Below are 26,092 nucleotides of genomic sequence, written 5' to 3'. Positions count from 1 at the left end.
GGAAGAAGAAAAAAAAATTGCTTCTGCTTTTCACTGTACAGTTAGTGTGCAGTGAAAGGGGAGGATTTTTGTTGTGTGCAGCAGTGGTGATTAGGCTGCCTTTTAAGGCTACCTGATAGCTGCATTGCTGTGTGCACACTGCTGTTCAAACTGCTTTTACAAAGCACTCCAAATTTTATTATTTTGTTCTGGTGAGTTACCGAGCGTTCATTTTTTCACACATCGTATAGCGGTGTATGCTCCTCACACACTACCGTGTACCGGCTGGTATCACGGACAAATAGAAGCTATCTTGGTGTGACTCTGGAAAAACAAGCCGAGGAGATTTTCCATTTTTTCCAGACCTACAGTTGTGGCCAAAAGTATTGACACCCCTGCAATTCTGTCAGATAATATTCAGTTTCTTCCTGAAAATGATTGCAAACACAAATTCTTTGGTATTATTATCTTCATTTAATTTGTCTTAAATGAAAAAACACAAAAAGAATTGTCCTAAAGCCAAATTGGATATAATTCCACACCAAACATAAAAAAGAGGGTGGACAAAAGTATTGGCACTGCTCGAAAAATCATGTGATGCTTCTCTAATTTGTGTAATTAACAGCACCTGTAACTTACCTGTGGCACCTAACAGGTGTTGGCAATAACTAAATCACACTTGCAGCCAGTTGACATAGATTAAAGTTGACTCAACCTCTGTCCTGTGTCCTTGTGTGTACCACATTGAGCACGGAGAAAAGAAAGAAGACCAAAGAACTGTCTGAGGACTTGAGAAACCAAATTATGAGGAAGCGTGGATGGGATCGTTGGGGCATCGATAGGCTGATCGCTGGTGAGCTGTCACATAGACAGCCCCTCCAGCGATCAGGACCAGCGAGCAAGCTGGTATCCAACGTAAACAGTGGGTTTCTAAGAGCTGAGTGAGTGCTAATTAGAGGTCACAGAACTCTGTCCCAGAGGCACAGGACTAGAGTTCCGAGTCTAGACCATCAGCGCTCGGCGTCACGGCTGCGGTGTCAGAAAAAGGATGGAATATATACAATCGTGCCAAGTGCGCACAGTACCGCTGCGGCGGATGGCACTAGCCACCCAGGGTGGGGAGGAAAGCGCTAGAGTTGCGCACGGCGTCGCACTGGTGGTTACTGCTACCTGCCGCGGTACGACTCAGTGCCCTGAGCAGGGAGGCACAATCGGACGCTAGAAAGTGCAGAGGACTGAGATGCACTGTGGCGTATAGCTTAGCCACTGACAGGCGCTGACTCTAACCTCTAAGCCCTAACAACAGACACAACCAAGGGTAGGGGTTTCATAATAAGTCATTCGCAGTAACAAACATCCGTCATCATACACACCATAAGCCATAAGAGTCTATACTAGCACATGGCCGAGCAGCTATGCGACTCTTTTATAGCGGCGTCCTTCCGGGACCTTCCCAGTGGACCAATCAGAGCAGGAAAGGGACCTGCGCATGTGACCTCTGACCTCCAATGAGAGGTCGTCCCATGGGCATGCTCAGTAGGCAAAATACAGGACTTACAGTTGTAGCCAAAAGTATTGACACCCCTGCAATTCTGTCAGATAATACTCAGTTTCTTCCTGAAAATGATTGCAAACACAAATTCTTTGGTATTATTATCTTCATTTAATTTGTCTTAAATGAAAAAACACAAAAAGAATTGTCCTAAAGCCAAATTGACATAATTCCACACCAAACATAAAAAAGAGGGTGGACAAAAGTATTGGCACTGTTCGAAAAATCATGTGATGCTTCTCTAATTTGTGTAATTAACAGCACCTGTAACTTACCTGTGGCACCTAACAGGTGTTGGCAATAACGAAATCACACTTGCAGCCAGTTGACACGGATTAAAGTTGACTCAACCTTTGTCCTGTGTCCTTGTGTGTACCACATTGAGCATGGAGAAAAGAAAGACCAAAGAACTGTCTGAGGACTTGAGAAACCGAATTGTGAGGAAGCATGAGCAATCTCAAGGCTACAAGTCCATCTCCAAAGACCTGAATGTTCCTGTGTCTACCGTGCGCAGTGTCATCAAGAAGTTTAAAGCCCATGGCACTGTGGCTAACCTCCCTAGATGTGGACGGAAAAGAAAAATTGACAAGAGATTTCAACGCAAGATTGTGCGGATGTTGGATAAAGAACCTCGACTAACATCCAAACAAGTTCAAGCTGCCCTGCAGTCCGAGGGTACAACAGTGTCAACCCGTACTATCCGTCGGTGTCTGAATGAAAAGGGACTGTATGGTAGGAGACCCAGGAAGACCCCACTTCTTACCCCAAAACATAAAAAAGCCAGGCTGGAGTTTGCCAAAACTTACCTGAAAAAGCCTAAAACATTTTGGAAGAATGTTCTCTGGTCAGATGAGACAAAAGTAGAGCTTTTTGAGCAAAGGCATCAACATAGAGTTTACAGGAGAAAAAAGAGGCATTCAAAGAAAAGAAGATGGTCCCTACAGTCAAACATGGTGGAGGTTCCCTGATGTTTTGGGGTTGCTTTGCTGCCTCTGGCACTGGACTGCTTGACCGTGTGCATGGCATTATGAAGTCTGAAGACTACCAAAAAATTTTGTAGCATAATGTAGGGCCCAGTGTGAGAAAGCTGGGTCTCTCTCAGAGGTCATGGGTCTTCCAGCAGGACAATGACCAAAAACACACTTCAAAAAGCACTATAAAATGGTTTGAGAGAAAGCACTGGAGACTTCTAAGGTGGCCAGCAATGAGTCCAGACCTGAATCCCATAGAACACCTGTGGAGAGATCTAAAAATGGCAGTTTGGAGAAGGCACCCTTCAATTATGAGGGACCTGGAGCAGTTTGCCAAAGAAGAATGGTCTAAAATTCCAGCAGAGCATTGTAAGAAACTCATTGATGGTTACCGGAAGCGGTTGGTGGCAGTTATTTTGGCTAAAGGTTGTGCAACCAAGTATTAGGCTGAGGGTGAAATGATCAATGTTTTGCTTTTTGCTTCATTCTCTTTTGTGTTTTTTCATTTAAGACAAATTAAATGAAGATAATAATACCAAAGAATTTGTGTTTGCAATCATTTTCAGGAAGAAACTGAGTATTATCTAACAGAATTGCAGGGGTGTCAATACTTTTGGCCACAACTGTACACCTTATAGACCTGTCTGCTTTTCAAACAGTTTCGTATATCTGCTGTTTGATTACGGTCAAAACTAGACAGAGACAGCGTGTGACAGTCCGTATACAAATAGACGGAGATTGACAATTTTCCATACAGACACCGTATAGTGGTGTACACTCCTCACACACTACCGTGTACCGGCTGGTATGACGGACAAATACAAGCTATCTGTGTGTGACTGTGGAAAAACAAGCCGAGGAGATTTTCCATTTTTCCAAACCTACACTATAGAGAGCTGTCCGCTTTTCAGTTTCGTATATCTGCTGTTTGATTACGGTCAAAAATAGACAGAGACAGCGTGTGTCACTCCGTATAAAAATAGACGGAGATTGACAATTTTCCATGCAGACACCGTATAGAGCTGTCCGATTCTCAAACTGTATTGTATATCTGCCGTTCGCATTACAGTCACATCTATACAGAGTCAGCGTGTGTGTGTGACACTCCGTAAATACATATACAGAGATTGTTAGTTACACAAAAAACGCATACAGCTGTACACTTCTGATACAGTTCCGTATATCTGCTTGTTGGATAACGGTCAAATACATACTGGGAGAGTGTCTGTGACTAACAAAATATATATGTAGATTTAATTTTTTTAATACACCTTACACAGCTGGACGCTCCTCATACAGTACCATCTCTCTGCTGGTATTTTTGGTACATTTTCCCAAACATGAGGAAGTATGGTGGAAGAGTCTGTGGACGTGGGCAGGGGGGCGCAGCTGGTACTGATGGTGGTGGTGCATCGGCTGGTTCTGGCAAAAGCACAATAGCAGCTAAGACAGGGGGTGTTGAGCCTGCGTCATCCTCTGGCCCAAGAAGGCCTGTAAGGTTCCCTTTTCCTGGAGTGTAAGGTTCCCTTTTCCTGGAGTAGGAAAACCACTTTTAAATCTGGAGCATCAGAAACAGGTTTTGGCGTACATTGCCGAAACAGCCACCAGCTCTATTACCTCCTCTTCTGAACGTTCGAAACCTGCAAGCACGGAGTCGTCAGTGCAGGGTTCTGGTCAGGAAAAACACCTTTCCTTGTGTCCTTCACCCCCATCAAAAGTTAAGGATGCGGCAGACCACACTTCAGATTACTCTGTGGAGCTCTTTTCACATACCATGCTTGGGTTATCCAGTTAAATCCTGAATTCCCCAGTCCAAAATGAATCTGACATGGAGTGCACTGATGCACAGCCACTGCTAGATGATTCTGCTAGTACATTGACCCAGAGCACTACATTGCCCTCGCAGTCTACTGAGCCAGAATCTGACCTTGATGAAACTCAGGTGCCCCTTCCCGCATACTATACCACCTTACACGGTGACACAGAGGAAGGTAAAGAGGAAGGTGCAGATGACTTTGAAGAGGTGATGGATGACCCGGTTCTTGACCTGGATTGGCATCCATTGGGGGAGGAGGGTGGTGCTGGCAATAGTTCAGAAAAGGAGAAGGATCCGCAGTAGGCATTGACATCGCAGCAGCGGTTATCTGGCAGGCCCGTAGCTGTCCAAAAACAAGGACCAAAAACTAAAAGAGTTGCAGGACAGCTTGGCCAGACGGTCAACTTAGCACAGCGTGCAAGGCCAGAAAATGTATACCATAGTAGGAAGAGTGCAGTGTGGCACTTCTTTGTCCAAAATCCTACTGATGAGGCAAAGGTTACCTGTAAGAAGTGCAGAAGGACCTTTAGCCGAGGTAAACAACTCAGAAATTTGAATACCAGTTGCATGCTTAGATATTTAATCAACATGCACTTGCAAGCGTGGACGGACTACAAAACCTCAGGTACCACATGTGCACCTGCTGTGACTGAAGGTAGCCAGCAACGCTCCATCGCTTCCCCCACTGTAAGACCACCGCTACCGTTAAGCACACCACCAGCACTAAATGTGGAGGTGTCGTCGCAAGGCCAAAGCACTCAGGGAATCACAATGGTTTTGCAGCACAACACTGAATTTAGGCCATCACCACCAATACCATCACCAACCCCCTCTCACTCCGTCCAGTCCACCACTACTTCTCCCATATGCAGCTCTTCAGTCCAGCTCACCCTACCAGACACTTTGAGTAGGACAAGAAAGTACTCATCCTCTCATCCGCGTACACTGTGTTTGAACGCCTACATTGCCAAACTAATCTCATTAGAGATGATGCCCTACCGTTTAGTTGAAAGCGAAGCTTTCTGCGAGCTCATGGCCTACGCTGTCCCACGCTATGACCTACCCAGTTGGCACTTTTTTTCTCGAAAAGCCATCCCTGCCCTCCACCGGCATGTGAAAGACCGCATTGACCATGCACTAAAACAGTCAGTGAGTGGAAAGGTGCGCCTCACAACAGATGCATGGTCCAGTAGGCATGGCCAGGGCCGTTACGTGTCCATCACTGCGCACTGGGTTAATGTGGTGGATGCAGGCTTCACAGGGGACAGTGGCGATGGAACAGTGCTGCCTAGCCCACGGTATAGGAAACAGTTGGCTGTAGGCTTTCGACCCTCCTCTTCCTCCATAAGCGAAAGCTCGTCCACAGAGCACAGTCGCATGAGCACTCCATCCGCAGCTGGCAGTGTTGCACACAAGGTGTCCCACTATCGAACAGCTAGTGGTAATCGTCAGCAGGCTGTGTTAAAGATGCTGTCTTTGGGTGACAACAGACACACCGCGGAGGTACTGGCTGACTACTTGCAGTGACAAACTGAGTCATGGCTGGGCAGTCTACATCTTGAGGCAGGCAAGGTAGTCAGTGATAACGGCCGTAATTTTGTGGCAGCCATAGCCCGTGCAAAACTCACACACATACTTTGCCTGGCTCACACTTTGAACCTGGTGGTGCAGTACTTCCTTAATATTTATCCGGAGTTAACATCACTGCTCCATAAGGTGCGAAGACTGTGCTCGCACATCCGTCACTCAGCCATACACTCAAGTCGTATGCAGAAGCTGCAGTGATTGCTCCACCTCCCCAAGCACCGCCTAATCATAGACGTTGCAGCAAGGTGGAACTCCACCCTGCACATGGTTGAGGCTGTGCAAACAGAGGCAGGCTGTAATGCTTTTGTGGGAGGATACATGGGCAGTCAGTTTGAGGGAAGACATGGAATTGTCAGGTGTGCAGTGGTCAAAGCTGAAAGACCTCTGTAAAGTCCTTCAGTGTTTTGAGGAATGCACATGGCTGGTAAGCGCAGACGACGCCATCATAAGCATGAGCATCCCACTTATCCGTCTGCTCATGCAAAGTTTGACGCTCTTTAAGGATCTGGCGTCTGCAGCAGAGGAGGAGGAACAGGAGGAGGAGGAGGGAAGCCATGCTGACAGTCAGCCATTGTCTGGTCAGGTAACTGTCCTGGACGAGGTGGAGGAAGGGGAGGAGGATGAGGGGGATGATTATTTTGGGCAGGAGGATGCTTCTCAGAGGGCAAGAGAAAATGTTGGCGTTCCAAGGTCAGGTACAGTGTTTGTGTGTGACTGTAGGGATGTGGATTTGCCAGAAAGTGCTCCTCCACCCAGCAGTGGCAGTGCATTATCGACACCTGGAACATTGGCCCACGTGTGCGATTATGCCTTGCGGATTCTAAAAAGGGACCCCCGCATTGCCAATATGATGAAGGATGACGACTACTGGCTGGCCAGCATCCTCGATCCAGGCTACAAAGGCAAATTACACAACATCATGCCACAGGAGAACCTAGAGATAATATTGGCTAACAAACAAGCAACTCTGGTAAACCGTTTGTTTAAGGCTTTCCCAGCACACAGCAGCGGTGCTGGTTCTCCCACAAGCCGTAGTGGGCACAATGGAAGAGGTGTTCGTGGGGCACACAACCGAAGTGGCGTTGGAGACAGGGGTTTAATGACCATGTTGTGGAATGATTTCTCAAGTACCGCTCAAACAACTGCTAATACTGCATCGATTAAAAGTGACAGGAGACAGCTGTTGTCAACAATGGTTACAAACTACTTCTCCTCCCATATCGATGTTCTCCCTCACAGGTCATTCCCCTTTGACTATTGGGCCTCTAAACTGGACACCTGGCCTGAATTGGCACACTATGCCTTACAGGAGCTCGCTTGCCCTGCTTCTAGTGTGTTATCTGAAAGAGTCTTCAGTGCTGCTGGATCAATCCTGACAGAAAAAATGACCCGTCTGTCGACTCAAAATGTTGATGATCTAGCCTTCATTAAAATGAACCATGCATGGGTTTCAAAGGATTTTGTCCCACCTTCAACTGATAACACACAGGTTGCCAGAAAACTGCCTCGTTTTGTCCTCCTCTTCCTCGGACTTGCCCAATTCCGCCATTTGCAGCAGCTGAATGTCCAGCCTACACATCAACATATGCCATTTTTTAAACCTCCCTAACTGGGCTGCCCACCCCCCCAAGGGCTAGGGTCAACACCTGGCGCACCCGGGCCGTTGCTCTGAACAGGTGGATGGGCCCACTGATGGCTGACGGCACTGGCACAGGGTCCCTCATTGTACAATACAGTGTCTCTGACGGTGGAGGCCCACTCGCCATCAGACACACCAGAGTACTATGAGGGGCCCTGTGCCAGTACCGTCAACCACGAGTGTGCCCCCCCGCTTGGTCATGGCCAGAGCACTTGCCAGTTGCAATACTTACCTCTCCCTGCTCCACCGCTGTGTAGTCTGGGCAGTTAAATCCTTCACAGGGACGGCCACTAGAAATTTGGTGTATTGATCGATGTTGGTTAAGATGTAGCTATGGCCTGTCCTTCTGGCCTCTACCTTCAGATGATCAATGGCTACCATTTGTAATGGATGTCAACTTACAAGCGGATGCAGTGGCGCTTTATGATCACCTTTCACCTTTCATTTTGTCAATGTCTCCTCTCATGCCAATCCAATAGAATTGCCTACGGCCTGTGGCTTCTGTCTTTTGCACTCCAAAATGACCAGACACATCATGAAAGGCAGTAAGGACCATGTGTACATCTCTCCCTGTGATCACAATTTGATGGAGACGAGTAAGGGTGATGTGATCCACGCTACTGCGATAAAGCAATCCTTTCTTCACAAAAAAAATTTTCGCGGTCTCCACAGATACAGTAATTGAGGGTCTACATCGCCTCTGCAACATCTACAGGGAGGTTTTCCAGCGATGAATAATTCCCAAATTTCTGCTAACACTCAACTTTCCATCTGTACTTGTATCCATGTAGTTTCCAGTAGCGGAGAGTCTGGACTGGCTTACTGAGATTGAAATATAAACGAAGATTTAAAAGTACCACAACACTGTATACTGTTATACGCTTCTAATACCTTTCCCTTTTTCTACTTTTTAAATTCTGGTGTAATACATAGTGAGCCTGTGAGTGTCTGTGTCTGACTCCGGAAGTATAGACGGAAATTTACAATTATCCCTAGACTGGATACACCTGGTATGTGCTGATACAGTACCTTTGTTAAAAATTTGTTATTACGGTATCATCCATTGGGAGTGAGCGTGTGTGGTTTACGCCTTCTATATATACGGTGAATTGGAGATACCCATTTTTACCCTATACTCGATACAGCTTGTATCTTGTTATACAGTACCTTTGTTCGACATTTAGTATTACGGTCAAATCCATACTGAGTAAGAGTCTGAGAGTGACTACGGGACTATGTATACATAGATTTCAATTGTACCCTATAATATATATACTTGCTATCTTGTTATCCAGTACCTTTTTCACAACATTTTTTTATTATGGTCAAACCCAGACTGAGTGAACGTCTGAGGGTGACTCCGGAAATATATACCGAGATTTCAAATTTGGCCAACACTGTATACAGCTGTACGCTTCTGATACAGTAACCTTTTTTGCTATTTAGATTTTGGTGTAATCTATAATGAGCCTGTGAACGTCTGTCTGTTACTCCGGGAATATATTTGGAGATTTAAGATTACCCCAACACTGTATATAGCTGTATGCTTGTGTTACATTACCCATTTACAGCTTTTCATATTCTTGTGTAATCCATACTGGGCCTGAGAGCGTTTCTGTCTGCCTCCTGAAATATATACGGAGATTCCTAATGTTTACACTACACTATATATACCTTGTATCTGGTGATACTGTACCCTTTTTCAACTTTTTATTTTATTGTGTACTCCATACTGAGCCTGTGAGCGTCTGTATATGACTCATGAAATATATAGAGATTTACTGTTTTTCCCTAGACTGTATAGAGCTGTACGCTTCTGATACAGTACCATATATCTGTTGGTATTTTGGGTCCATTTTCCAAAACATGAGGAAGTATGGTGGAAGAGGACGCAAATGTGGGCATGGGGGGCCACCTGGTACTGATGGTGGTGCATCTGCTGGTAGTGCCAAAAACACAATAGCAGCTAAGGCAGGAGGTGTTGAGCCTGTGTCATGGTGTAGCTCTGGAAGGCCTGTAAGGCTCCCTTTTCTGGGAGTAGGTAGACTGCTTTTAAAGCCAGAGCATCAGGAACTGTTTTTGGCTTACATTTCTGAAACAGCCTCCAGCTCTATCGCCTCCTCTTCTGAAGTTTAAAAAAATGCAAGCACTGAGTCGTTAGTGCAGGCTTCTGGTCAGGAGCAACCCCTTTTCTTGTGTCCTTCACCCACACCAAAAGTGAAGGATGCGGCAGCACACAGTTCAGATTACTCCATGGAGCTCTTTTCACATACCATGCCTGGGTTAATTAAAAATGGGGCCCATCATATACTGGAGCATTCCAAATGGGGGACATCAGACACTGGATCAGCATTTAGAGGGCTCATTATACACTGGAGCATTAGAAATGGAGCCCATTATATATGGAGCATTATTAGGGCCCATCATACACTGGAGCATCATCCATGAGGCCCATCATATAGTGGAGCCTTCCAGATGGGGGACATCAGACACTGGAGCAGTATTTACAAGGCCCATTATACACTGGAGCATTAGAAATGGAGCCCATTATATATGGAGCATTATTTGGGCCCATAACACACTGGAGCATCGTCCATGGGGACCATCATATACTGTAGCATTATGTGGAGCTCATCATATACTGTATGAAGCATTATATGTGACCAATTATTCTGTATGGAGAAATATATGGGGCTCATTATTCTGTATGACACACAATGTGGTGGCTATAATACTGTATGGAGTAATATACTGTCCTTTTTTGAGCTATTGTACAATTTAAAATAGATCAGTCATGTCATGTAAGCAGTGAAGTATTTGTCATTCATTGTACTATACCTATATTTCTGTGCCGTATCGGAGCATCATGAGTTGTGGTATGTGTTAAAGGGGCGCACTGACACTCTTTGGCCCAGGGCACACGAAAACCTGGAACCAGCCCTACCCCCCCACAACTTTAGCCAAATAACCCCCAGTTTTCAATGCGTAACTATTATTATGAAGTAAATTAAGGTTGACAAGCTTCAGTAATAAGAATTGATGTTTTTGGCATTGAAATGGGCACTGTAGGTGTGTTTACTGTCCTCCACTCCCTGCCGACTTTGCTTCCCCATTGACTTGCATTGGGCTTTGTGTTTCAGTCTGCCTCCGACTTTTCGCTATAGTCGGCCGATTTCGTTCGACCCGACTTTTGCGAAAGTCGGGTTTCATGAAATCCGACTCGACCCTAAAAAGGGCACAGTCGCTCATCTCTATCCCTGACTAAGGACAAGGGTGGAGACACCAAAGAAGTGCTACACCAATGGCAGTGGCACTACAAGTTGATCAATGGGTTCTGGATTTTTTGGGGAACATACAGCATGATAACAACACAGATGGTTTCCTGAAAAATCTAGTGCTCGTTTTTCACCAAATACCCCAACACTTCCATCTCTGGGTAAGAAGCACATTGATGATAGTGGTGGAATCATCTATCCTACTAAATGACCCTCTGTCCCTTTTAAGCTACATTGAGCAAAGCTGGATTCAACCTTCTTCCTCGCAAAGTTCTACGCCATCCAGCCATTATGGCAGTGCCCCAAAATATGGTCCCAATGTGCCACAACTTCCTAATCATCCAAACACACACTATACCTTGCCCCTGACATACAGCAGGGATTGTGGCCACTCCAGCCAGTAAACCATTTATATGTCCCAAGGCTCATATAACCTGCCTGAAAGTGTCCCTCCCCTTCCAATGGATAGTTTTGGGCAATACACACAAGCAACAATGACGTCTGCACAATTGCCTAGGGGTCAAAACTTGACACCAAGTGCCTTCAGTTTTAATTTGCAGGAGGACTATGCCCATCTCTAGTTTTTTTTTCTTCTTTGAGACTCATTATTATTTTCTGATTGGTGTGCACAGTGCAAAATTTTATGGTTATGGTTTATACAGTAGTAAGCATTATGCAAATAAAGTTATGATCTGCAAAAGTTTGTTTGCTTCTCTTTAAACATTCTTTAACCATTATCATTACATGTGTACTAGGATCACTTTAGACGAGTGGTTCCCAAACTCCAGTCCTCATGGACCCCAACAGGTCATGTTTTCAGGATTTCCTTAGTATTTCACAGGTGATGGAAGGCATCAGGAATTCTCTCACATGTGTAACAATATGGAAATCCTGAAAACATGACCTGTTGGGGTCCAAGAGGAGTGGAGTTTGGGAACCACTGCTTTAGACCAATGGTGTTGTAAGGTTGGAGAATTTTGATGATCAAGAACATTACACTTCAACTACATCTGTTAGTAGGGTCCAACACTGTGCTGCCCTGCATTCCAGACAGCGCCTAAGCACAGTGAAGCCTCACATACACATTGTATGCCCCCACATTATAGATATACTACACTTCCATTTGTACACACATGTTGAATCCAACGCTGGTGACAATCATATTTTCAAATGAATCTCTTCATGGTTGCATCATTGTTATATCTATACGAGTGCATCTGCAACTCATGTATTGGACCTACAAGTCAATGGTCCTCATTTTCTTGCAAGTCTCCATCCAGCACCAAAACATGTCAGAAAAGCAAAAGAAAAACACTACTCCGAAGAAATGACAACAATTAATGAAGTCCACTAATGGGGTCCATTTAACATGGAAGTGATGCTTCAGGGGACATAAAATAATCTGCATGAAAGTCCCTGATGCACAGTCCACAGGGGCAGCCCCATGGTAAGACATCCAAATAAGTAGGAGTATTAGAGCCAGAAATATGAAGCTGCTAGATTTCATCCTGACCCAAATCATGGATCCTACTATAATTATGCAGGATGACATTGGCCTTTATCACGAGCGTGATGTTATCTGGTTTCATCTGAATGGTACCGGTGGAACACACACCACTTAGACTTTATGATCCCAAAGGCACACTCCACACAATAAATGGCACATGAAAGTAGCTCCTCCCAAGTGAAGTCACTAATTTACACAGCAATCCCACAAATTTTTTTATTTTCACAAGGGTAGCAAGAAAAAATTGACACCAAAATTTGTTGTGCAATTTCTCATGAGTACGCCGAAAGCACATTTTTGGAGGAAAACTACTGTTTGGGCACATGATGAGCATACTACCCAAGACCATTTTTTCTCAACCGAGAAGTAGGCAACACTCCATAACACTTAGAACCATATACTGTAGATCATGCAGCAATTGTTAGGCATCGAGTTTCCCCCACTGCACAGGGGGAATCTCAAGCCATGTCCTTTGCGGTCTCCCATTCCTCTGCGGCTGCAGAGATTCCTGCTCAGCAGAGACTCCTGCTCAGCAGAGATATCGGTCCAGGAATCTTGCCCAGGCTAATGCTAGGCATCTGGTTGCTCCTTCAGGCTCTGCTGTAACACCATGTTTGAGTCAGCAGCAAGCAGACGCTCCAGGGACTACAGTTGTGGCCAAAAGTATTGACACCCCTGCAATTCTGTCAGATAATACTCAGTTTCTTCCTGAAAATGATTGCAAACACAAATTCTTTGGTATTATTATCTTCATTTAATTTGTCTTAAATGAAAAAACACAAAAGAGAATGAAGCAAAAAGCAAAACATTGATCATTTCACACAAAACTCCAAAAATGGTCCAGACAAAAGTATTGGCACCCTCAGCCTAATACTTGGTTGCACAACCTTTAGCCAAAATAACTGCCACCAACCGCTTCCGGTAACCATCAATGAGTTTCTTACAATGCTCTGCTGGAATTTTAGACCATTCTTCTTTGGCAAACTGCTCCAGGTCCCTGATATTTGAAGGGTGCCTTCTCCAAACTGCCATTTTTAGATCTCTCCACAGGTGTTCTATGGGATTCAGGTCTGGACTCATTGCTGGCCAACTTAGAAGTCTCCAGTGCTTTCTCTCAAATCATTTTCTAGTGCTTTTTGAAGTGTGTTTTGGGTCATTGTCCTGCTGGAAGACCTATGACCTCTGAGGGAGACCCAGCTTTCTCACACTGGGCCCTACATTATGCTGCAAAATTTGTTGGTAGTCTTCAGACCTCATAATGCCATGCACACAGTCAAGCAGTCCAGTGCCAGAGGCAGCAAAGCAACTCCAAAACATCAGGGAACGTCCGCCATGTTTGACTGTAGGGACCGTGTTCTTTTCTTTGAACGCCTCTTTTTTTCTCCTGTAAACTCTATGTTGATGCCTTTGCCCAAAAAGCTCTACTTTTGTCTCATCTGACCAGAGAACATTCTTCCAAAACGTTTTAGGCTTTTTCAGGTAAGTTTTGGAAAACTCCAGCCTGGCTTTTTTATGTCTCGGGGTAAGAAGTGGGGTCTTCCTGGGTCTCCTACCATACAGTCCCTTTTCATTCAGACGCCGATGGATAGTACGGGTTGACACTGTTGTACCCTCGGTCTATATGGCAGCTTGAACTTGTTTGGATGTTAGTCGAGGTTCTTTATCCAACATCCGCACAATCTTGCGTTGAAATCTCTTGTCAATTTTTCTTTTCCGTCCACATCTAGGGAGGTTAGCCACAGTGCCATGGGCTTTAAACTTCTTGATGACACTGCGCACGGTAGACACAGGAACATTCAGGTCTTTGGAGATGGACTTGTAGCCTTGAGATTGCTCATGCTTCCTCACAATTCGGTTTCTCAAGTCCTCAGACAGTTCTTTGGTCTTTCTTTTCTCCATGCTCAATGTGGTACACACAAGGACACAGGACAAAGGTTGAGTCAACTTTAATCCGTGTCAACTGGCTGCAAGTGTGATTTCGTTATTGCCAACACCTGTTAGGTGCCACAGGTAAGTTACAGGTGCTGTTAATTACACAAATTAGAGAAGCATCACATGATTTTTCGAACAGTGCCAATACTTTTGTCCACCCTCTTTTTTATGTTTGGTGTGGAATTATGTCAATTTGGCTTTAGGACAATTCTTTTTGTGTTTTTTCATTTAAGACAAATTAAATGAAGATAATAATACCAAAGAATTTGTGTTTGCAATCATTTTCAGGAAGAAACTGAGTATTATCTGACAGAATTGCAGGGGTGTCAATACTTTTGGCCACAACTGTAAGTCCTGTATTTTGCCTACTGAGCATGCCCATGGGACGACCTCTCATTGGAGGTCAGAGGTCACATGCGCAGGTCCCTTTCCTGCTCTGATTGGTCCACTGGGAAGGTCCCGGAAGGACGCCGCTATAAAAGAGTCGCATAGCTGCTCGGCCATGTGCTAGTATAGACTCTTATGGCTTATGGTGTGTATGATGACGGATGTTTGTTACTGCGAATGACTTATTATGAAACCCCTACCCTTGGTTGTGTCTGTTGTTAGGGCTTAGAGGTTAGAGTCAGCGCCTGTCAGTGGCTAAGCTATACGCCACAGTGCATCTCAGTCCTCTGCACTTTCTAGCGTCCGATTGTGCCTCCCTGCTCAGGGCACTGAGTCGTACCGCGGCAGGTAGCAGTAACCACCAGTGCGACGCCGTGCGCAACTCTAGCGCTTTCCTCCCCACCCTGGGTGGCTAGTGCCATCCGCCGCAGCGGTACTGTGCGCACTTGGCACGATTGTATATATTCCATCCTTTTTCTGACACCGCAGCCGTGACGCCGAGCGCTGATGGTCTAGACTCGGAACTCTAGTCCTGTGCCTCTGGGACAGAGTTCTGTGACCTCTAATTAGCACTCACTCAGCTCTTAGAAACCCGCTGTTTACATTGGATACCAGCGTGACGCTGGTTTCCAAGGTAAACATTGGGTTTCTAAGAGCCGTGCGGCTCTTAGAAACCCACTGTTTACGTTGGATACCAGCTTGCTCGCTGGTCCTGATCGCTGGAGGGGCTGTCTATGTGACAGCTCACCAGCGATCAGCCTATCGATGTCCCAACGATCCCATCCACGTCGGATCGGTGGTGGGATCGCTGGGACATCGTTATGTGTAACGGGGCCTTTAGTATAGGAACACATGTTTTTATGTCTACAGTAATATATCGCCAATCCAAATGTTAATACAAACATAAATAAACTCCCCACCAAGAAACAGTTTGCCTCAATGGGGATAAGCCAAATTGCTATATCGTTCCCTATATGTAGAGACCACAAGGTGTCAGTCAATCCTGCCAACAAGCTGCAGACAGAGTCAAGACAGAAATAGTGGATCAAACATATTCAGACTGTCATATTGACTATGTAAATATTACCTTAGTCCACTTTACTGCAAACATAGACGCCGCAGTGGCGTGCTGTCCCCCCTGTCCCCGACGCGCGTTTCGCACCATGCTTCTTCCTGACAGTCATGTGAGGGCTTGTTTTTGCAGGACAAGTTGACGTTTTTATTGGTATTATTTTCGGCACATGGCATTTTTTGATCACTTTCTATTCTGATTTTTGAAAAGCAGAATGAACAAAAACCAGGATTTTTTTTTTATTGCCATTCTGCGTGTGGTAAAATTGATTAGGCAACTTTATTTTTCAGGTCAGTAGGAGTACAGCGATACAACATTTATATAATTTTTATGTTTTGCACTTTTACACAATAAAAACTATTTTATAAAAAAAATAATTGTTTCTGCATCACTTTAGTCTGCGAGCTATCACTTTTTTATTTTTCCACTGATGGAGCTGTTTGTTTTTTACAGGACAAGATGTAATTTTCATTAGTACCATTTATATTTCCATTTGACTTTTTGATCACGTTTTATTCCATTTTTTGTTTGGCAGCATGATAAAAAAGCAAAGGTTTATGCGCCGTTTTTTTTACGGTACAAAAGGAGTTAACTAATGTGACAGTTGTATAGGTCGGGTCGTTCTGAACGCAGCAATACTAAATGTGTACTTTTTTGTTTTTAAATATATGTATTTATTGGTTTAATATTTTATCTTTTTTCTTTTGTGATTTTCATTTAATAGTTTTAAAACATATAACTTTTTTTACTTAGTCCTTGTATGAGACTTGATTTTTTATTTTTCTGATCACTGGTCTCATGAATTACACATATATTGCATTGTATGAGATCTAACAGTTTTACTCCGCCAGATTTACTCCGTTTTATTTTTCTGATCACTGGTCTCATGAATTACACATACTGTATATTGCATTGTATGAGATCTAACAGTTTTACTCCGTCAGATCAACTAAGCTGCTGACTGAGTCTAAGGCTGTGTGCACACGCTGAGGATTCTGCTGCGGATCCGCAGCGGATTTGGTCGCTGCGGATCCGCAGCAGTTTTTGCTGCGGTGTACAGTACCATTATTCCCTATGGGAAATGGAAACCGCAGTGCAGATGCTGCGGAATATTCCGCGCGGATTATCTGCGGTTTCTAAACCGCAGAAAGAATTGACATGTCAATTCTTTCTGCGGATTCTGCAGCGGTTTCCTATCTCCTCCATTGTGGAGATGGTGAAACCGCAGGGCCAAACCGCAGGCTAATCCGCAGATAAACCGCGGGTCTTTTGACCTGCGGATTTATCTGTCGATTTTGCAAAATCTGCGCGGATGAATCCGCAGACCAGTCCGCGTACCCTTACAAGACACCATAGCTGGCTGACCAGGAGGTCACCACATGACCTCTGGGTGCCATGACAATGCTCAGATCCAACGTGATGTGATCACATCTCATCTCGGGGGGGGGGCATCGGAGAGCTGAGTAAAGCAATGGTCTCCCTTTGCTATTTTCTAGATCTAGAAGATAGCAAAGGGTTAACATCATTGTGACATGATCCAATCAGGTCCCAATGATGTTACCTGTCTGGACTATTGCTTTGCACCGGAATCACAGTGCTTGCAAGATCCTAGGGATCTTGAACGTTGAGAGACCACCAACTGTTGATAAACATTGGCGATGCACAGAGTCCATAAAGTGCAAAGCAAACGTTTATCTACATTGGGTGGTCGGGAAGCAGTTTAACAATGTTGCAATACCACACTTCCTAATAAATATATACCAAGTAATTACTACATATCTAAATGACCATACCAGCAACAAACATGGGTTAAAGGGAACCTGTCATGCCAGATGACAGTATTAACTTGCAGATATAAGGCTATTTTGCAGGTCAATAGCACAACTTCATTGCGTGCCCGCAATACCAAAAGTGTATAAATCGGGTAAAAATAAGTTTTTGGACCATGAGCCGCTGGCTTTCAGCCATGCACAGACCAATTACCTTCCCCACTCACAGCACTGAGAACAGTGGATGAAATCATGGGCCAGCACTGATTAGTTGCCGACTCAGCATTTTAGTGTGCAGTCTGCTGTCAATGGGAAGGGGGTAGGTCAGCTGCTCTCAGTGCTGCAAGCATGGTCTATATTTGGTCTGGGCATGGCTGCATTACTGTAAGGGTCACAAAGCGGGTGCCTTTATTGTGCTGGTTATGCGTTTAACGCATCCTTACACAGTGGCACTAACGCTATGTAACAGATGCGGTAATGCACCCATTGGCCGAAATGTTAGTAACACATCCTAACACATGCCTAATTCGGCATGGGTTAGCGATGATGCGTTACTTTGTGACGCACCCGAGAACGCAGTCTACAGCTTTTTCGGATGCGTCGGGTTTAACGCACAGCAAAAGGATGCGTTCGTTGTGCATAGACCTGTATGGCTAATGCATACTAGCAAAACGCTACCATGCGTTAGCGCATACGTTAGCGCTAGGTGGCCAAAAAAGTTAAAAATGACATCTGCGTTAGCGCATCCGTTTAACGGATCCGTTAAACGGATGCCCCTAACGCAATGTGAACCTAGCCTTAATACTGTTATCGGACATTTAGCGGACATAACAGGTTCCTTCTTTTTAGAGACCTCAAGACACATTTTTAGTTTTTGAGGGTCAAAGTTGTAAGTATTAGAGCTCAAAAACACAAAAAGTACCATCAATACATGAAACAAATGAGGACAATGTCATTCTAAAAAGGAATGTTAAAGCAGCAATGACTCCCGATATAATTATACCAGTCAGCGCTCTTTTACGAATGGTTTGACAACATCATACTGTCAGACATACATCGCGGAGAGACACAAAACCACCATCAATCTCATCACATTCGCCTCAGGGTCAGAAGGAGTCTTTCCTCGGGAGAAATTCTTAGCTGCATACACGTGTCATTGTACACTATTTTGGGGTGCAAATGTTCCAAAAGTTGGTCAAATGTTCAAATGGATAGACCGCAAATGAAAAAAACGTTGCAGTGTGTTGGTAAATTTTGGTATACAAAGCATGGAAGTTATGCTTTTTTTTACTATACTATCATGTATGTAGTTTGTGCCACATTTTGGTTTAACATACTTTTTTGACAAATGTGTGACATTTAATTTGTGTTCAAAACTTTGTTACCACAATTAGCCAACCCATAATCTCGATGGGGTTTAATAATGCCCTTTTGTTTGGAATGTAATGTATGAAGAATAGAAAAAAAGACTGTTATTTATGTGCTGTTATTGCAGTAAATAATCAAGGACGAAAGTGTTGGCATCTTTCAAATTGCTCCAGAAAATGAAGTATTTCTTCCTGAAAATTATTGCGATTACAAGTTTTGTTATACATGTTTATTTCCTTTGTATGTATTGGAATAAGACAAAAGGGCAAATTAGACATAATTTCACACAAAACCCCCAAAGTGGGCAGGATAAAATTGTTGGTACTTTTCCAAAATTGTGGGTGAACAACTTTGTTTCACGCATATGACGCTCATTCAAACTCAGCTGGCTGTGACAAGTAACAGGCGTGAGGAATATTAACGCCACACTTGAAACCAGGTAAAAAGAAGAGACGTTGACTCAATCTTTGCATGGAGTACAGAAAGAGGAGAAAAGAACTGTCAGAGGACTTGAAAAACAAAATTGTTGAAAAATATCAACAATCTTAAGGTTATTAGTCTATCTCCAAAGATCATGATGTTCTTTTGTCCACGGTGTGCAACATAATCAAGAAATTTACAGCCCATGGCACTGTAGCTAAACTCCCTGGACGTGGACGGCAGAGAAGAATTGATGAAAGGTTGTTACGCAGGACAGTGTGGATAAGCAGCCCCAATCAAGTTCCAAAGAAATTCAAGCTGTCCTGCAAGCTCAGGGTGCATCAGTGTCAGCCTGAACTATCTTTCGATATTTGAATGAAATCTTAGATTTTTTAGGTAAAGAATGAGGCCAACAAAGAAGAGACCACAGTACCTACAGTAATATATATGGTGTAGGTTCAAATATGTTTTAGGGGTGTTTTGCTGCATCTGGCACTAGGTCCCTTGACTGTGTGCAAAGCATCATGAAATCTGAAGCTTACCAAAGGTTTTTGGGTTTCAATGTAGTGCCCACTGTCAGAAAGCTGTGTTTGCGTCCTAAGTCAAGAGTCTTCCAGCAGAACAATGACCTCAAACATACTTCAAGAAGCACCCAGAAATAGATGGAAACAAAAAGCTGTACAATTCTGAAGAGGCCAGAAATGTGTCCGGATCCAAAGCCCATTGAACACCTTTGGAGAGATCTTAAAACTGCAGGTGGGAGAAGGCACCCTTCAAATATCATAGATCAGGAGCAGTTTGCAAAAGAAGAGTGATCCAAAATTCCAGTTGGGGTTTTGTTTGAAATTATGTCCAATTTGTCTTTTTTCTGTTTTTCCAATACACACATAGGAAATAAACATGTGTATAACAAAACATAATAATAATAATAAATTCTATTTCTATAGCGCTGACATATTCCGCAGCACTTTACATTACAGAGGGTACTTGTACAGACGATAGACATTACAGCATAACAATAATCACATAGATCATAGCAGATACCAAGAGGAATGAGGGCCCTGCTCGCAAGCTTACAATCTATGAGGAAAAAAGGTAGACCCGAAAGGTGAGTGGTAACATTTGCCCTGATTGTTTGGACCAGCCATAGTGTTAAGTGTGTAACAGTACGGACACAGAGGGCTGATAGATGCATAAAGCATGTGGGAACATGATGCGGGAAACCTGGTTAGGGTAAAACTTTTGACTATGCCACACAGGGATAGTTAGGTTAATGTGTTGAGGCGGTAGACCAGTCTGAATAAATACGTTTTCAGGGCACGCTTAAAATTGTAGGGATCAGGGTCTAATCGGATTGACCTTGGAAATGCATTCCAAATAATTGGCGCAGCACGTGTATAGTCTTGGAGACGGGAGAGGGAGGTTCTTATTACTGAGGATGCTAACCTCAGGTCATCAGCAGAAGTAGGGTGGTAGGGTGGTAGACTGAAACGAGGGAGGAGATGTAGGGTGGTGCTGTGCAATGGAGAGCTTTGTGGGTGAGGGTAATAAGTTTGCACTGGATTCTGGAGTGGATGGGTAGCCAGTGTAATGACTGGCACAAGGTAGAGGCATCGGTGTAACGATTGCCGAGGAATATGATCCTGGCTGCAGCATTCAGGACAGATTGGAGGGGGGAGAGTTTGGTAAGAGGGAGACCGATTAGAAGAGTGTTACAATAGTCCAGACGAGAATGAATAAGAGAAACAGTAAGAGTTTTTGTGGAGTCAAAAGTAAGAAAAGGTCGATTTCTAGAAATGTTTTTGAGGTGCAGATAACAAGAGCGAGCCAGTGATCGGATGTGGGGGGCAAAGGAGAGCTCGGAGTCAAGTATGACCCCAAGACAGCGGGCATGTTGCTGGGGAGTAAAGGTGGAACCACACACGGAAATGGCAATGTCGGGTATAGGTACATTAGTAGCGGGAGGAGACACAAGGAGTTCAGTCTTTGACAGGTTCAGTTTCAGATATAGTGAGGACACAATGTTAGACACAGCGTTTAGACAATCGCTGGTGTTTTCTAAAAAGGCAGGCGTGATGTCAGGAGAGGAAGCGTATAATTGGGTGTCATCAGCATAGTGATGGCACTGGAAACCAAATCTACTAATTGTTTGACCAATAGGGGCAGTGTACAAAGAGAAGAGGAGGGGGCCTAGGACAGATCCTTGAGGAACCCCAACAGTAAGGGGAAGATGAGAGAAGGAGGAACCAGCAAAAGATACAGTAAATGAGCGGTCAGAGAGATAGGAGGAAAACCAGGAGAGAACGGTGTCCTTGATTCCAATGGAGCGGAGCATAGTGAGGAGGAGCTGATGATCCACAGTGTCGAATGCTTAAATGAGGGAAAGATCCCAGAAGAGAGAGAGAGGTTAAATATAACTTATAGAGCACTAAAAACTCCAACAGTAAAACAATATTTTGCCAGTGCGGGAATGTTGAAACCCAACCATAATAAACATTGGAAGATAATACTGTCTTCTCAATTACCTGCTGTAAAAAATGGAAAAAATGTGTTAGCCCAAATAAACATGGTAAAAATTAAAAAGTCACTTATACAAAGCACATATAGGTAGAACGTGAATTCAAAATTAGAGAAAAAATAAGCTGACATTCAATGGACATTACATATTAAAAATAAATTGGGAAGCAACGACTTTTGAGGTATTCATTTTAGGTCTATACGGATGTTTAGTTTGGGAAGTAGTAATCATCGATGTATTCAATGTACGATGTATTGCTGACCAGGAAGAGGTCATTAGTGCATATGTCAGTGATGTCCGCAGGATAATTCCTGCCATAACTTCTCCAGAGAAATACCCACTACTGAAAATTAACAAAGACCCACAAAGCGCTGCCATTTATGCTTAAAATGAGGCATTAGGAAGAACACAATACACCAATATGAAACCGGCCCCACAAAACCTGGCCTATGCATCCAATGATGTTTCCAAATGTATCTCACTTTTTGGATTTTTACAAGTATTTATTTTTATACTTCAGGTTGCTACTTCACAAACTACAAATTCTTACTACTATACCCCTAGATGAATACCTCAAATGTTGTCACTTCACAAACTAAAAATTATCCCTTTACCCCCTATCTGAATACCTTTAAACATGTTGCTTCACAATTTTTTTTTAATATACCATGACCATTGAATGGCAAATTTTTATATCTCATCTTGGAATTCACTGTCATTCTAAAAAATAAAAAAGAGATACTTACACTTAAAGAGGTTGCCATATGGTATAAGTCTGTATTCACTCTATGTGACTACAAACTTGAATCCATGCGGTGCATCCGCTGTGAAGATTTACAAATCTGTAGTCACATGGAGTGACTGCAGACTTGTACCCTAAGGTTGGACAATCCCTTTAAGCAGTAGGTGTGGACTGGCGCTTCATTGGTATCAACCCAGCAGTGACAATGGACTAGAGATCATTGCTGTAGGTGGCACCCTGCCTAAACAGGGGTAATCTGGATAACATATTGTTAGGGCTGGCGGAACGCACCAAATAATAAAAAGATAGTAATAATCGTCACGCTCCCACAGCGGCGTTGCCCACTCCAATGCCCTGTCCGACAGGAGGGATACTATGAATCCCACCTTGGCCCGCTCTGAGGGGAAACGTGCAGCCAAGAGCTCAACGCGTATAGTACACTGGTTCACAAACCCCCTACACGACTTGCTCTCACCAGAAAACTTATCTGGTAGCGGGAGGTGGGATAAGGTCGGAACAGGGGTGGAAGTGGACAAATTGGCTGCAGCCACGCTAGCAGCCTGAACAGCTACCGTGGTAACATCCACGGCTGAGGTTGTACGCTTGAGAGCTGACAACATGCCCTCCAGCTGCTGGATGTACTGCTGTAGTCGCTGTTCGTCCGCCATTACTAGCCAGACCCTGGTGCAAGTATAATGTTAGGGATGGCGGAACGCATCAAATAATATAAAGATGGTAATAAGGTGCGTTCGCAGCCCGGGGTCCACTGTGCAGAGATGATAACTGCTGCTCGGTAATGGCGGACACTAAATGGCGGTATCGCACTGGAGACACGTGGGTTAAACGCCACCCAGTATGTAGTAGCGACAGGCTCTGTTGCTTCAGAGCCACGGTATCGTATAACACAGATGCTGTACCCTGTTGACTGTCACAGCTGAGTCAGATCTAGTGTACGGTCACAAGACTCTGCCCCAAGGACGCCGGATAAGAGTCTCTCTAGACCCACTAGGCGCACGGCATTGCACCTGCGAACGCCACTAATAGACGCTGGCTACTGTGGAGTGCAGACAAAGTGCACAGTGGCGTACAGGCAAAGCCACTACTTGGCGCTGATGCTAGGCCCTGACTCTGACTCCTGCCTAGGCACTAACTGGCAAGGCTAATCAACACATGCGCACCAAAGATAGGGGTTTCATAATGAGTCAGTCACCAGAGACATTCATACGTGCATACAACACCCACTCCACATTGTCTATACTAGCGGCCGTGCGATCCTTTTATAACCGCAGCCTTCTGGGACCTTGCTGACAACCCAATCCGAGCTACTTGAGGACCTGAGCATGTGACCTCTGACCACCAATGAGCGGTCGTCTCCCAGGCATGCTCAGATGGAGAATAGCAGGACTTAGTCCCAGGAGCGTCTGCTCGCCGCTGACTAATGCTGAACCTGGGGCGGCTGAGCAGGAACCTCTGTGGCTGAAGAAGCATGGGAGCCTGCAGAGGACATGGCTCGAGATTCCCCCTGTGCAGTGATGGGAACCTCACACATGTAGCATTGCTGCCTAACAAAAACTCGGGTTGTTGGCAATCTAGGGGTAACCAATAGCCTAGTGCAGCAGCGTTATTTTGATAACTAATTATGTAATCAAAAAATAAATGTACCCTCTCTACTATCAAAGAATAAAAAAAATGATTCCACTTAAACAGTAGGTGTGGAGCAGAGTGGCAACTCAGCAAAATTAGGCAGTGGACTGGAAATCACGGCTGTAGGTAATATAGTGGTAACCGGAAAAAAAAGACAAGAAACAGCTCAGGGATTATGATATCTATATATGTAATGCAATATTAAATGTCATCTTCCCTAATCCCACCGCCCTCCCCTCCCCTGATAAAAAAATGATGTTTCCACTTAATGAGTGCAGACTGGTGACTCCGTAAGATCAGACTGACTTTAGACCATTGCTGTAAGTGGGGCCCTTCCTACAAAGCCTGCTCCCACAGCTGACCGTGCGGCCTGCAGCGCTACCGGCCATCACCGTACAGCAGAGCACTGCGGGCCGCACATGTCACACAGCGCAAAGCATGTCGGACTGGGGAGGAGCAAGCCGCAGTCTTACGTCGTTTCCTGAGTCGCAAGTTACGTCACTGGAGTAGTTGACACGTCGCCTAGCAACAAGGGTCAGCGTCTGCCGTTGTTGTCTTGGTAACGGTCATAAACTAGAGGACCTAGCTCCAGCTTCAGGGTACTCGGACACGCACGTTCAGCGACATCTGACCTCAGCCGAGATCCTGACCATGGTGATCGAGAGCAGCGCCAGCAAGAGCAGGGACAAAACCGCCGCAGCCTCCGGATTTACTGTGAAAGCCCTGATGAAGAACGCAGTGGTAAGTGACAGCAGTGATGGCCGCTGTGCCCCATGTTATAATGTGATGCTGCCCCTTAGCCTGCCACTGAGGTCTACACCACCATGTGCTGAGCAGCGCCCCTAGTGGAGAGAACTGCACTGCACTGCATGTTGGCATGTGAGGGGATGCTTGGCATGGTGGGGTGCACAGTATGGGGGTGCTGCTCCTCTGTGCTCACAGCGTGGCATGGTGGGGGTGCACAGTATGGGGGTGCTGCTCCTCTGTGCTCACAGCTTGGCATGGTGGGGGTGCACAGTATTGGGGTGCTGCTCCTCTGTGCTCACAGCATGGCATGGTGGGGGTGCACAGTATGGGGGTGCTGCTCCTCTGTGCTCACAGCGTGGCATGGTGGGGGTGCACAGTATGGGGGTGCTGCTCCTCTGTGCTCACAGCTTGGCATGGTGGGGGTGCACAGTATTGGGGTGCTGCTCCTCTGTGCTCACAGCATGGCATGGTGGGGGTGCACAGTATTGGGGTGCTGCTCCTCTGCGCTCACAGCTTAGCATGGTGGGGTTGCACAGTATGGGGGTGCTGCTCCTCTGTGCTCACAGCATGGCATGGTGGGGGTGCACAGTATTGGGGTGCTGCTCCTCTGCGCTCACAGCTTAGCATGGTGGGGTTGCACAGTATGGGGGTGCTGCTCCTCTGCGCTCACAGCTTGGCATGGTGGGGGGTGCACAGTATTGGGGTGCTGCTCCTCTGCGCTCACAGCTTGGCATGGTGGGGGGTGCACAGTATTGGGGTGCTACTCCTGTGCTCACAGCTTGGCATGGTGGGGGTGCACAGTATGGGGGTGCTGCTCCTCTGTTCTTACATCTTGGCATGGTGGGGGTGCACAGTATGGGGGTGCTGCTCCTCTGCGCTCACAGCTTAGCATGGTGGGGGTGCACAGAATTGGGGTGCTACTCCTGTGCTCACAGCTTAGCATGGTGGGGGTGCACAGTATTGGGGTGCTACTCCTGTGCTCACAGCTTGGCATGGCAGGGGTGCACAGTATGGGGGTGCTGCTCCTCTGTTCTTACAGCTTGGCATGGCGGGGGTGCACAGTATGGGGGTGCTGCTCCTCTGCGCTCACAGCTTAGCATGGTGGGGGTGCACAGAATTGGGGTGCTACTCCTGTGCTCACAGCTTAGCATGGTGGGGGTGCACAGT

At 45.2% G+C, this 26,092-nt stretch overlaps 1 protein-coding gene across 3 annotated transcripts in view; it reads left to right on the top strand.

The window, feature by feature from the left end:
• The first annotated feature begins 24,664 nt into the window (after positions 1-24,664).
• PACRG (parkin coregulated) overlaps positions 24,665-26,092 on the top strand; it is a 792,905-nt gene continuing 791,477 nt past the window's right edge. Inside the window, exon 1 of one of the 3 annotated variants that reach the window (XM_073560175.1) lies at positions 24,665-24,919. In XM_073560175.1, coding sequence (XP_073416276.1) covers positions 24,830-24,919 — 90 coding nt within the window. In that variant the 5' untranslated portion in view covers positions 24,665-24,829. The remainder of the gene's footprint in view (positions 24,920-26,092) is intronic. The other 2 variants (XM_073560176.1, XM_073560174.1) reach the window with 2 other exon arrangements.

The sequence above is a fragment of the Dendrobates tinctorius genome, unplaced genomic scaffold (genome assembly GCF_039654945.1).
Source record: "Dendrobates tinctorius isolate UK_male_01 unplaced genomic scaffold, ASM3965494v1 ptg000293l, whole genome shotgun sequence".
Classification (NCBI taxonomy): domain Eukaryota; kingdom Metazoa; phylum Chordata; class Amphibia; order Anura; family Dendrobatidae; genus Dendrobates; species Dendrobates tinctorius.
This window is presented reverse-complemented; position numbering and strand designations above follow the sequence as displayed.